The following is a 13,945-nucleotide window of genomic DNA, read 5'->3' as shown; positions in this document are numbered from 1 at the left end:
CCTTTAATTCATTTTACCTTTTGGGAACATCTTGCCCTAACTGACATAGACCACATGAGCTAGTGTGGAATCCGGTGTCATAAAATCCTACACCGAAATAAGGCGGACTACTTGCCAAGGTAGTACCAAAATATAAAACATAGCACCTACGTGGATCCACTAGCTTGTATTCCTATGGGGTCAACATAGTTAAAGAACTAGGAGATTTAGTTGGGATGCTCTTCATGCGCCATGTATTATAGTCTCAAATCTCGAGAGTAATGTAGTGTTCCTACCTTCTCTATGTGGGAAAGGACACTTCTCTATCTAGTTCACTCGGTACTAAGCTAGAGTACCTTTTTGAAATGTCTTTAGGCCATTAATTATCAATCATAATATAATTTCGGCCATATGGTCTACCCCTTATATAATCATCATCATCAATATCTCAATAAGAATTGTATGAGTATAAGTCCTTTCATCACAATTCATATAAGTGAGGTTAACACTTTAGCATTTTATAACATATTAAGGCTCATTGATAGTTTTCACCATCTTTATAGCACATACACCTTAATAAACCTAACAACATAGACAAGATATTTCAATAAAACATCATACCACCCTATAATCCTAGTATAAGGCATACTCCAATGTAATATCGTGGCTTAACAATAATTAATCACAATTGGAAGTAAATATAGAGATTCTAAGACTTACCAAGTCTTTCTCATAGTCTATTATCAAGGTCTTACCATCACCCCATAACTCAACCATACTTGGGGAATAACATCATCGCACAATGATAACCAATAATAGAATAAGCCAATTGCATCTCTATAACACAATTCATCTTTAGATCACAACTTGAGACAAAGTACAATGGCTAATTTCACATTATAATTCATAACCTAAATCACATCTCAAGAACTAGTATGATAGGCATCTTAATTTAATCATAATAGCACCATATGATAGTAATCTAATCAACTACCAACTCAATTGAATGCTCACTATACAACATAGGTCAAGATCACTACCTAGGGTTAGGGATAGAGGATCATATACTTCAATTTAGATAAACAAGTTGAATTACATGTTAATCCACTAAATATAACCCTATGAATTCATTAACAACTCAATCCATGACTTCAGTTTCGTAATTCAATGGAAACCCATAAGAAAATTCAACTTTTTAAAATCTATTTTGAAGGAACCCTTTGAGAAAAAAATCTCAAAGGTGAATAGAACCCATACCTTAATGTTTCTCAACAATTTGATGACGAATCTACCATTTTTCCAGTCCTCAAACCCTAGTTCTTACTAGCCTTCAACGATGAGTTCATGTAGAAAGAGAAATAAGACAGAACAAAGAGTTTATTTTGAGATATGTCTTTAGGTTAATGAGGGTTAAGGGTATTTATAGTGGGGCTTAATTAACTTAATTAGTTTCCCTTTAACCCCTAACTAACCCTAATCCACTTAATTAATAAATGAAATCATTTGAAATTTAAAATTGAAACTCGACCCTCAATGACAAGACCCCGATCGACGGTCCATTAGTGAGTCAATGGAAAATCGCGCTCCGTCCTGCACTCTGTCGTCTCGGTCAGAGACTTTGCAGGCAAGGGCTTCCTCTAATTTTTCTAAGTGTGAGATGACGGTGGCCTTGAGCGCCCGGTGAACCCCCTTTCGTCGCGTGTAACAGTAGCTAGGTAAGCAAGATCCTTAATGAAGCTTCCTAAGTGTGGGATGATGGTGGCCTCGACGCCTCATCGAGCCACAAACAGATCGTCATCTGTTCTATCAATGCACACTTCCAGGCAGTGTTGCATCCAACTGGAGGGGTCCTCCTTAAGGGCCCTTGGTTGGTCCTTGGGGAGTCATACCAGAAAGTTTCAATCATGAAACAACTCAAACACCCATTAGCTACCTTTCCACCCATTTTCGTACATTTTTGACTCCTAAAAGTTAGTAAAAAGGCTAAGGCACACTAACATCCCTTTGAACCAACTTTCCAAATGTTTTTGAATGCTTTGGTTCTTTAGCCTCCTAAATGACCGATATTCACTAAATGATGGACTTAGAAACAGTACTTAGACTTTATGATACCTATGTTAGCCTTTACAATGAGTCTTAGATTGTCAAGGTGTTACATTATCCCCCCCCCCCCCCCCGCCACTTAGGAACATTCGTCCCCGAATGATACTAAAATGCTTTTGAAGAAAGGAATAGACCCAAGACTAGCAGCCTGACCAATCAACAATATCCATTTAACATTAATCATGTCACTTCAACAACGAAAATATCAAAACTCATATTACCACACCTAAGGCTCAAAACACTTCATCATGAGGCATTTTTCCTTCTCACAACACTTATGAGCTCAACATACATCAAATGAGTCAAATAACACAAAGTTCAACTTAACAACATGTTACATATTATTTTATGAAGATTCACCATATCCAAAGTGCATTACATAACTCAAAACAAGCAAAACTCAAAATTTCAAGTTTTTAGTAGTAATACTACAGTGATTTCACTGTAAGACTTACTGTGAGGTTTTCAAAAATACCATTTTTGTAACACTTCACCCAAAAATCAAGAAACCACAAATCTTTGTCATAATTATAATTAAAAAGAATGGCTAACCTTAATTCTCAAAAAGATGAGGATAATGGGACTTCATATCGGCCTCGGCCTCCCATGTAGCACCCTCAACTAATAGATTTTTCCATAATACTTTTCAGATACCACCTCTTTATATTCCTCAACTTCTTGACTTGCCTATCAAGAATTTAAACAGGGACTTCCTCACAAGAGAGGTTATCCTTGACACCAAGACCCTCAATAGGAACAATAGACTCGGGGTCACCGATACACTTTTTCAACATAAAAACATGAAAAACCGAATGAACCGAAGCCAATTCACTAAGATGTTTCAATTCATAGGCAACCTTACCAACCCTTTGCAAGATTTGATAGGGACCGACATAATGAGGACTCAATTTCTCTTTCTTACCTAATCTAACCAGCCCTTTCATTGGTGAAATTTTTAAATACACCTTATCACTTTCTTCAAACTCCAAATCACTTCTCCTATTATTGGCATAAGACCTTTGCCAACTATAGGCCATTTGCAACCGGTTCCTTATGATATGAACCATTTCCAGAGTCTTATAAATCAACTTAGGACCAAGAATCGATGGCTCACCCACTTCAAACCATCCAATAGGAGACCTACACCTCCTCCTACCATACAAGGCTTCATAGGGAGCCAATGAAATGGATGAATGAAAACTGTTGTTGCAGGCAAACTCCACTAACGGTAAATGTCTATCTGAACTCCCTTTAAAATCAATAATTCATGCTCTAAGCATATATTCAAGGGTTTGTATCATACGCTCCGCTTGACATTCCGTTTGGGGATGAAAAGCTTGCTCAACTTCACTGTAGTACCTAACCCTTTGTGGAATGACCTCCAAAATCTTGGTGTGAATTGTGCGCCCCGATCCGATATGATGGATAACGGAATACTATGGCGGCACACAATCTCTTCAAGAAATATTCTTGCATAATCTTTCGTAGAATATGAAGACTTGACGGAGATAAAGCGAGTTGATTTAGTCAATCAATCCACAACCACCCATATGGAATCATAAGACTTTTGGGTCCGGGGTAAACCTACTATAAAGTCCATATTGATGTCTTCCCACTTTAAAGTTGGAATTTGGATCTCTTGTTGTAATCCACCAGACTTTAGGTGTTCGGCCTTTACTTGTTAGCAATTTTGACACTTAGCGACAAATTCCACTATGTCCCTTTTTAAACCTTCCCACCAATATATTTCCCTTAGGTCATGATACATTTTTGTCGACCCAAATGAATTGAGTAGCGGGACTTATGTGTTTCTTCTAAGTCCATCCCTCAACACATATACATGGCGAACACATAATCTCCTTTGGTTCTTTAACATAACATTTCCCCCTAGGGAGAATGATTCATTCAACTTGCCAAGAACCATTCTTTCAACTCCATTAAGGCTAAATCAAGGTGTTGTTTGGACTTCACCTCAACCACTAAAGATGACTCATTATGATGAACTATGGCACCCCCATCCGGAGCACTCTCCAACCTCACCCCCAACCTAGCCAACCTATGCACTTCCCTTGCTAGGTCCTTTTTGGTTTCATCAAGATGGGATGGATACACTACCCATAGTCATCCGACTTAGGGCAACGACAACTACATTAGCCTTGCAGGGTTGATAAAAGACACTCATATCATAATCTTTCAACAACTCAAACCACCTTCTTTGTCGGAGATTTAACTTCTTTTGGGTAAACACATATGGAGACTCTTATGATCGGTAAAAACATCCACATGAACCCCATACATGTAATGCCTCCAAAATTTTCAAGTAAACACCACGACCATTATTTCAAGGTCATGAGTGGGGTAATTCTTCTCATGTACCTTTATTTTCCTAGAGGCATAAGCTATCACCTTTGCATTTTGCATAAGCACACACCCTAAAGTAAGCCTATCTTTCAACAATTGGAAGCTCTTCTCACATGCCTCCAACCACTTAAACTTTTTACTCTTTTGGGTCAAAGTAGTCAAAGGAGATGCAATGGATGCAAAACCATCTACCAACCCCCGATAGTAACCCGCTAAACCCAAGAAACTCCTTATGTCAGTTGGAGTAAATGGTCTAGGCCAGTTTTTCACCGGTTTCGTTTTCCTTGGGTCTACTTCAAATCCCCCACTAGAAATGATGTGCCCAAGAAAAGTCACCGATCTCAGCCATAACTCACACTTACTATATTTGGCATGCAATTTATGTTCTTTAAGGGTTTGCAATACTACCCTCAAATGATCCATATGATCATCCTCATTCTTCGAATATACCAAGATATTGTTAATGAAGACAATGACACACAAATCTAGGTAATTTTGAAATACTCTATTCATTAGGTCCATAAATGCCACCGGAGCATTAGTGAGACCGAAAGACATGACCAAGAACTCATAATGTGCATACCTAGTCCGAAAGACCATCTTCGGTATATCCTGCCCTCTCACCCTGAGTTGATGATACCCGACCTCAAGTCTATCTTTGAAAAGTAACTCGCCCCTTGGAGTTTGTCAAATGAGTCATCAATCCGAGGGACAAGGTACTTATTCTTAATGGTGACCTTGTTGAGTTGGTGGTAGTCAATACACATTTTCAAAGACCCATCCTTCTTTTTGACAAATAACACTAGAGCACCCTATGGAGATATACTAGGTCTTATAAAGCCTTTTTCATGAAAATCCTTGAGTTGAGCCTTCAACTCTTTCAATTCGGCCGGAGCCATCCGATATGGAGGGATTGAAATGAGCTTTGTTTCCAGTAGCAAATCGATATCAAAATCAATTTCCCATTCGGGAGGAATCCCGGGAAGGTCATTAGGAAAAACTCTAGAAATTCATTTACTACGGGGACTCAATAGGAGGAATTTCAGAATCCAAATCTTGGACTCTTACTATGTGATAGAGACAACCCTTTGAGATCATTTTACATGCTTTTAGACAAGATATGATGCGAACTCTAGGAATAGAATTTCCCCCCTTCCACTCAACAACGGGTTCATTTCGGAAGTTAAATCTCACCACTCTTTTCCTACAACCAATGGATGCAAAACATGCATGCAACCAATCCATACCCAATATTATATCAAAATCAAGCATATTGAGTTCTACTAGATCAATATAAGAAACTCTATTAGGTAATGAAATAGGACAATTTCGATAGACTCTTTCATCAACAATTGACTCTCCCACCGAAGTAGACACTAAAAAAGGCTCAAGCAAAATATTGGGTAAAGCGTCAAAACTTTTAGCTACTAGTGGTGTAACAAAGGACAAAATAGCACCCAGATCAAGTAAAGCATATACATCAAGAGTGAAGATTTTTAACATACCGGTCACCATGTCGAGAGACGTCACTTGTTCACCCCTAGAGAGGAGAGCATGGAAGTGGTTCTTCTTTGGAGCATCACTAGAACCATTTGCTTGAGCTTGGCTACTACCCTTATCTTGACTCTTTAGGTTTGGACTATCTCTCATTTTGTCACCACTCTTGCCACAACTAAAGCAATTATCCATCCCCTTAAGGACTCACCATAGTGATTTTTACCACACGTTCCACAAGTTGGCTTCTCCTTTGGTGAATTAGAACTTTTTCCCTTCTTAAATTTAGGGTTAGACACCCTATCACCACTAGCATTTAAGAATTTGGTAGGGACTTGACTTGAACCCCGCTTCTTAAATTTAGGCTTATCTTGTATATCAAGCCTATTCTTTGAGGAGCCTCCATCAAATGACCTAGCCCTCTTTGCATCTCTACTTATTTGCTTAGCTCTTTCCTTCTCGGCCCTTCTAGCATAAACCATAAGACAGGAAATGTTCATGTTTTCATGTAGCATGGCCGATTGGCACTTCTCTTGTAAGTCCTGTGACACTCCCGTCACAAAATGACTTATTTGGTCTCGAGGATCGGAGACTAAAGAACGAGCATATTTGGACAACTTAACTAATTCAAAAGAATTTCTTGAACACTCTTCACTCCTTGACGAAGATTGATGAATTCCGTTACTTTCTCCTCCCTCGTCTCTCTAGAGAAGAACCGATCTAGAAAAGCCGCCTTAAAGATCTCCCAAGTCACCGGACCACCCCCTCAATGACCTATTATCCCTCCATTGCACATACCAAGTTTCAGCCACATCCTTTAGTTTATATAAGGCCAACATGGCCTTCTCACTTGAACTCACGCCCGTAGAATATAGCACCTTGTAGACCTCATCAAGGAATTCATGGGGGTCTTCATCTACCTTGGACCCATAGAAGGTAGGAGGATTTATCCGAGTGAAGTCCCTAAGTCGGGAAGCCATAGTAGAAACTTGTTGATAAACCCTAGGTGCAACCTCCCGATTGGCTTGGGCCGTCATAGCTTGGGATTGAATCGTCGCGACTTGTGCTTGAGTAGTCATGGCTTGAGCCATTTGAGCAAGAATAGCCCCCTCATCTCCGCCTCCGCACTAGGTGGAGGGTTAGCCGGGCTTGATCAACATCAGCATTCACCTCAAGAGGAGGAACTTTCTCATCATAGGGGGGAGCTCCCGCATTAGCAACTTCCTCTTCAAGTCTTCGATAAGTGTGGCACGCTACATAATTATGAATACAAACCTATATAGATGTGATAGAGAAAGATACATAACTCAACGTATTCAACCTCATACTAGAATACCAAGTTTGTCACATCCGGGTTTACCCCCTAGAGGTAACCGGAGTTGATGTCCTTTTGAAGGACTAAGACTAGACTCTTAGTTTCATGTCATTACATTCATAGGTCGAAAAATTATGGAAAAATTTAAAACTTTTATTTTCTCTACTTGGAGGTTTACATAGACCTCTACATACACATAATATATAATCATATCGAGTATACGAAAATACAATATTCAAATAACAAGGAAATAAATGAAAGAGTCAATAAGCTCATAACAAAATCCAAAGCTAGAAGATGTCATTGTCCTCAAAAGTTGAGGACCTACCCCACTTGGATGAAAAGAAGAATCCAATCCTCCAACAATATAGGCTTCCAAACTCTTCAACGATCGGAACCTAAAATATTTGGGACAAGGGAAGAAAACGGGGTTAGTACTACATAGGTACAAAGTAACAGATCTTATGCACATACACAAGCAAAAAATTTTGAAAGGGACTTTTTATCAAAGCATGCCATTCTACCCCTTTTAGAGCTTAATGCAAAGTCAAGTAAGTCATATTAATCAACCAAACATGCTTACTATCTCAATAAGTAATACTTATTCCAACACACTTGAAATCATGATTTACTACAACCCTAACATCAAGGAATTATATCACAAGAATGAATAAGAGTTAAATACATCATAATAAGCAAGACAACTACTCACAAGTCCTTATCAAGTCAATAAGTGCAATTACCAAGCAAAGCCCCATAACCTTACTCAATCAAATATCCTCAACAAGAAAACATGACCAATGTACAACATTACATATCATGTCATTTAGGCTTACATTTCATCATATATTATCATTATAATCCAAGGTATATTCATAAATGAAGTAATCAACATATAGTATCAACAATATGACATGGTTATCATATATATACATCATAAATTATCATAACATAAGCATATAAGAACCTCCTCCTAAGACTCCCCTCAAGAATAACTAGTGCAATGTATAGGTAGATTCCCATACCCCTTCCTAGACTAAACTAGATCCCTTAGGTTATCCAAGTTAGAGTTCAAGTCTTTTAATTCATTTTACCTTTTGGGAACATCTTGCCCTAACTGACATAGACCACATGAGCTAGTGTGGAATCCGATGTTATAAAACCCTACACCAAAAGAAGGCGGACTACTTGCCAAGGTAGTACCGAAACATAAAACATAGCAACTACGTGGATCCACTAGCTAGTATTCTTATGGGGGAAACATAGTTCAAGAACTAGGAGATTTAGTTGGGACCCTCTTTATGCGCCATGCATTATAGTATCCAATCTCGAGAGTAATGTAGTGTTTTTACCTTCCCTATGTGGAAAGGACACTTCTCTATCTAGTTCACTCGGTGCTAAGCTAGAGTTCCTTTTTGAAATGTCTTAAGCCTATAATTGTCAATAATAACTTAATTTAGGCCATAGGGTCTACCCTTTGTATAATCATCATCATCAATAGCTCAATAAGAACTGTATGAGTATAAGTTCTTCCATCACAATTCATATAAGTGAGGTTAACACTTTATCATTTTATAACATATTAATGCTCATTGATAGTTTTCACCATCTTTATAGCACATACACCTTAATCAACCTCACAACATAGTCAAGATATTTCAATTCAACATCATACCACCCTAGAATCCTAGTACAAGGCATACTCCAATGTAATATCATGGCTTAACAACAACTAATCACAATTGGAAGTAAAGATAGAGATTCTAAGACTTACCAAGTATTTCTCATAGTCTATCATCAAGGTCTTACCATCAACCTTTAATTAAACCCAACTTGGGAAATAACATCATCGCACAATGATAATCAATAGAATAACGAGGCCAATTGCATCTCTATAACACAATTCATCTTTAGATCACAACTTAAGACAAGGTACATAGGCTAATTTCACATTAAATCACCTCACAAGAACTAGCATGATAGGCCTATAATTCATTTTAATTTAATCATAATAGCACCATATGATAGTAATATAATCAACAACCTACTCAATTGAATAATCACTATACAACATAGGTCAAGATCACTACCTAGGGTTAGGGATAGAGGATCGTATTCTTAAATTTAGACCAAACCATCATCAATTACAATAAATAAGTTGAAATACATGTTAGTCTACTCAATATAACCCTAATAATTCATTAACAACTCAATCCATGACTTCAATTTCGTAATAGAATGAAACCCATAGGAAAACTAAACTTTTTGAAAGCTATTTTGAAGGAACCCTTTGGGGAAAGAATCTCAAAGGTGAATAGAACCCATACATTAATGTTTCTCAACAATTTGATGACGAATCCACCCTTTTCCCAGCCCCAAAACCCTAGTTCTTTCTAGCCTTCAATGTGAGTTCATGTATAGAGAGAAATAAAAGAGAAGAAAGAGAGTTTATTTTGAGAGATGTCTTTAGTTTAATGAGGATTAGGGGTATTTATAGTGGGGCTTAATTAACTTAAGTAGTCTCCCTTTAATCCCTAACTAAACCCTAAACCACTTAATTAATTAAATGAAATTATTTAAAATTTAACAGTGAAACTCGACCCTCACCAACGAGACCTGATCGATAGTCTATTGGTGAGTTGACGGACAATCCCCCCTTTGTCCTGTACTCCGTCGCCTCAGTCAGAGACTTTGTTGGTGAGGGCTTCCTCCAATATTTCTAAGTGTGGAATGACGGTGGCCTTGAAGCCCTGTCGAGCCATTGATGCCTCGTCAACCCCCTTCCATCGTGTGTAACAGTATCTAGGTAAGCAAGATCCTTCATGGATCTTTCTATGTGGTATGGCGGTGGCCTCGACGCCTTGTCGAGCCACACACGGACCGTCATCTATTCTAGCAATGAACACTGCCAGGTAGTGCTTCAAACAATAGGAGTCCTCCTCAAGGGCCCTTGGTTAGTCCTTGGAGAGTCGTACCTAGACGTTTCAATCATGAAATAACTGAAACACCCATTAGCTACCTTTCCACCCATTTTAGTACAATTCTGACTCCTAAAAGTTAGTCAAAAGGCTAAGGCACACTAACATCCCTTTTAACCAACTTACCGGATGTTTTTGGATACTTTGGTTCTTACACCTCCTAAATGACCTATGTTCATTAAAAATGGACTTAGAAACAGTGTTTAGACTTTATAACACCTATGTTAGGCTTTACAATGAGTCTTAGATTTTCAAGGTGTTACAACCCTTGACCATAAAACCTAAAATATAATACACCCTAACCCTAACATTATACCAATACCCTAAAACCTCTAAGTCCAAAAAAACCCTAAATCCAAAATAAGAAAACCCAAATATTAAATACTAAACCATAGATTTTAAACCTCAAATCCAAAACCACTAACCCTAAAACCTATAAAAAAAATCTAAATCCTAACCCTAACCCTAACCCAAACCCTAACCCTAACCTTAACCCTAACCCTAACCCTAACCCTAAACCATTAACCCAAAACTCCAAGCCCAAATTACCACCAAAAAGACAAAAATGCCAAATTAGTTCTCTGTCTAACTTATCTCACTAGACCAAAACTCCCTAATGTTACACATAAATGACACGCCTAATGGCTAGTTCTGTAAGGCCAAACATGGCGCGTGACCCACCGGCGGTAAATCTCAGACCGCCGGACCAGCCCCAGAAGGGGCGCTTGGAGGAAAGGAACCTAACTTTACTCAAATCCCCCTCTAATTCATCAAATAACTCCAGGAAATTGAAATCTCAAGGCGCGATGAACAGTGAAATTTCTCGAAGGGAAGAAGAGGGGAACAACAACAATATATCCTCAGACTCAACCAGATGTAATCAAGATTACAATCGTGAAGGGAATGATTCTTGTAAGTTAAAGCTACAACATAATCAATTTTCAAGAAGTACTGATGAACCAATAGAAACAATCGAAGGTGGGGGTTCAAGGAATAACGCGAATAAAGCTCATGAACGTAAAAATCACAATCGATCAAGAAGTACTTACAAGGGGAAGATGTTCATCTCACAGTAATATCAAGCGAAATGGAACTAAAAATCATCGGTAACAAGAATGCAGGTTGTCAAAATGGAAGTCGAAAGAACAACGTTACAGGCAAAGCATATGAGAGGAATAACACTGAGCAAGAAGGACTTAGACTAACACCTCTACTGGTACAATTCATGGAGATAATCAGAAGGATAATTGTGAACAGGTGAACAAGGAAAAGAATATTGATGAAGAAACACTTCAAGAGGAATCTGTGAAAGCAAGCTTAGCCTCTAAGCTTCAACACAACAAGGCCTTAGTTTGTGAACAGGATACTATTGAAGTGGAGAGTTCAGCAAAATCTTCATTTGCATTTAATCCTAATGCTGCAGATGTTCAAGGACATGGCCATCAACAAACCTTTAAGGAGCAACCAGGAGAGGCAAATCAAGCAGGTAACCATACTAACTACAACTCTAATCTCAGTTATGTTGGTAATAATGTTAACAATTGCCATGAGCATGAAAATGCCAAGGCAAACTTAGCTGTTATAAATAGTGTCTAGGAGCAGGGGAGGTAAGCACCCAAAATGTGTAACAAAAGGAAAATGATTACTATGAGAAGGACAATACCAAAGGAAACATGGAGGGTAGAACTAGTAGTCAAGGTAAGGGGAAAATGGTAAAGAGTGACAAGAAACAATGTGAGCAAAACAAGAACAATGAGAAAAAGAATCAGGAACTGAATCAGCAGGACAACAGTAGGCAAAACCTCTACCATAGAGAGTTTCCTAAGATTTCTAGTAAATTTGAGAAAAGAGGTCTAATGTTCACCAAAATGCTAACCAAAATGTTCCTAACCTTAATGCCAATTCTTCCAACAATAATAAGAGTATCCCAGCTACCAAACAGGATCAGGTTTAGGAACCTGCTCCTTATACTGTGGTCCAAACTTTGGCAACAAGACTGAGACATATATATGCTGCTCAAGCTCCAAATGTTGTGTTGAGAACTACATCCAGATAAACTACCAAGCAGGGTCAGCCTGCTGTATTCTTTAATATGTATGATTATATGCATACATTGACTATGGATTGCAAGTATACATTAGTTGGGAAGTTAAGTACTACCATGCCTAAGGTGGAGCTTATTATTAGGAAGAGCTTTATACAACAAACTAAATTAAGTGTGTGGGGGGGGGGGGGGGGGGTCAACATAGGACACTACAATGCAAAACATGTGTTTATTGATTTACAAAAAGAGTTAGATTTATAACACAGTTTGGACTAAGCAAAGAATGACTATTGTAGGAAAATTGATGAGGATACAAGCTTGGACACCTTTTTTTACACCTGAAGAGGAAAACCCTATTGTGCCTGTCTGGATTTTGTTACCTGGATTACCATGGCATTGCTACAAAAAACCTTTCCTTACTCCCTTGTTGGAATAAGGTTGCAATGTTTTATATCTAGACATGTTTGGGTAGGACTAGATCCTGAGGATGACACCATTGGAATCTGGGAGCCAGTGAAATATGAAAATGTTCCCCCATACTGTGAGTATTGTACACATCATGGGCATGATATTGAAGAATGTAAATCCAAAATGAGGAATGAGGAGTATAGACATAGAAAGGAAAAAGAAAGTAAGAAGAAAAACTAAAACAAAGATACCACCAAAGCAAAAGAACAAGAATATAGACAGAACAAAAGCAAGGAGACAAGAGAACAACAACAACAACAAAGTAAAGACAATAACAGGCAGAGGCAAATACAACAGCTAAAAGAGGAGGAATGAAAAACTCAATGAAGGAAAAATACAAGGCAATAGGAACATGCAATTCCAAAGACTATGTGGAAACCTACTTCTACAAATCAAACTACAAAAGACAACCAACAGGCAGGTATAACTACTAACTCTCAGCAATTAACCTTTACTAATTTGGAATTGCAGGCAGATCACAATATACAGGGAGAGGACAGAGGCAGCAAATATTAAAGCAAGGTAGAAGCAACAAACAAGAAAATAAAGGAAAACACTGCGGGTAAGCAAGACATGCAAAGGCAAAAGAAAGTCAATAACAGAAATGTAGACTCCCCATGTATCATAGATATAAAACCTACCTCTAGTAATGATTATGTTGTTGATGGTATATTTGGAGAAGTTGATGGAGGGATGGATAGGGGATGTTAGGAGAGCCAAAATAACATGCAGTAAGGGGTGACCAAAGGGGGGAATTTTCCTCATGCTTTGCATGAGGGGGTACATATTGACCACAATAGAGACTTTAGAGCCTCAACCATTTCTAAAAGCATGCTACAGCAGGTCAAACAAAAGCAACCTCAACAACAGGCTTCCAAACAGCAGCAAGACAAGGATACTGTAAGCAAGGAGAATCAACATAGGGATAAGGATCACACAGGATATCAGAATTCAGTCTCAAAGACAAAGGAAAAGGACACCAATCCAAATATAAATAAACAAGAAAATACCCCTAAAAGTAAGAATAAACCAAGTAAAAAGAAAAGGGATGCTGCCAAAATTAGGATGAATAAAGAGCAAGAGAATGAGGGAAATAAGGAATAGGAAAGAGGGGAGGAAGCAGAACCCCCAGATAAGCAACATCAAGAATGCCAACTTAACACTGCTCCCCTGATATTGATGAATATGAGGTTTTTCATTCTG

General features: G+C 38.3%; 2 protein-coding genes across 2 annotated transcripts in view; both read right to left on the bottom strand.

Annotated features, from left to right (window-relative positions):
* Nucleotides 1-13,945, bottom strand: part of LOC138348559 (uncharacterized) — a 135,726-nt gene that overhangs the window by 21,405 nt on the left and 100,376 nt on the right. The window lies entirely within an intron of this gene.
* On the bottom strand, nt 6,090-7,028 carry LOC138348750 (uncharacterized). The gene is made up of 2 exons (XM_069298325.1): nt 6,736-7,028; nt 6,090-6,402 (listed from the first exon to the last, which is right to left on the bottom strand). The coding sequence occupies exons 1-2, from the start codon at nt 7,026-7,028 to the stop codon at nt 6,090-6,092; spliced, it is 606 nt and encodes a 201-aa protein (XP_069154426.1).

This window comes from Solanum lycopersicum, chromosome 5, assembly GCF_036512215.1.
Source record: "Solanum lycopersicum chromosome 5, SLM_r2.1".
NCBI lineage: Eukaryota > Viridiplantae > Streptophyta > Magnoliopsida > Solanales > Solanaceae > Solanum > Solanum lycopersicum.
Note: the sequence above shows the minus strand (reverse complement) of the source record. Positions and strands in the feature narration are given on the sequence as shown.

What these genes read in the sequence shown, in the direction of transcription:
- LOC138348750 (XM_069298325.1), bottom strand. Translation starts at nt 7,028, where the DNA reads ATGGCTCAAGCCATGACTACTCAAGCACAAGTCGCGACGATTCAATCC. An exon ending in AAGGATGTGGCTGAAACTTG is followed by an intron (nt 6,403 to 6,735) that starts GTATGTGCAATG and finishes TTATGCTAGAAG; the next exon opens with GGCCGAGAAGGAAAGAGCTA.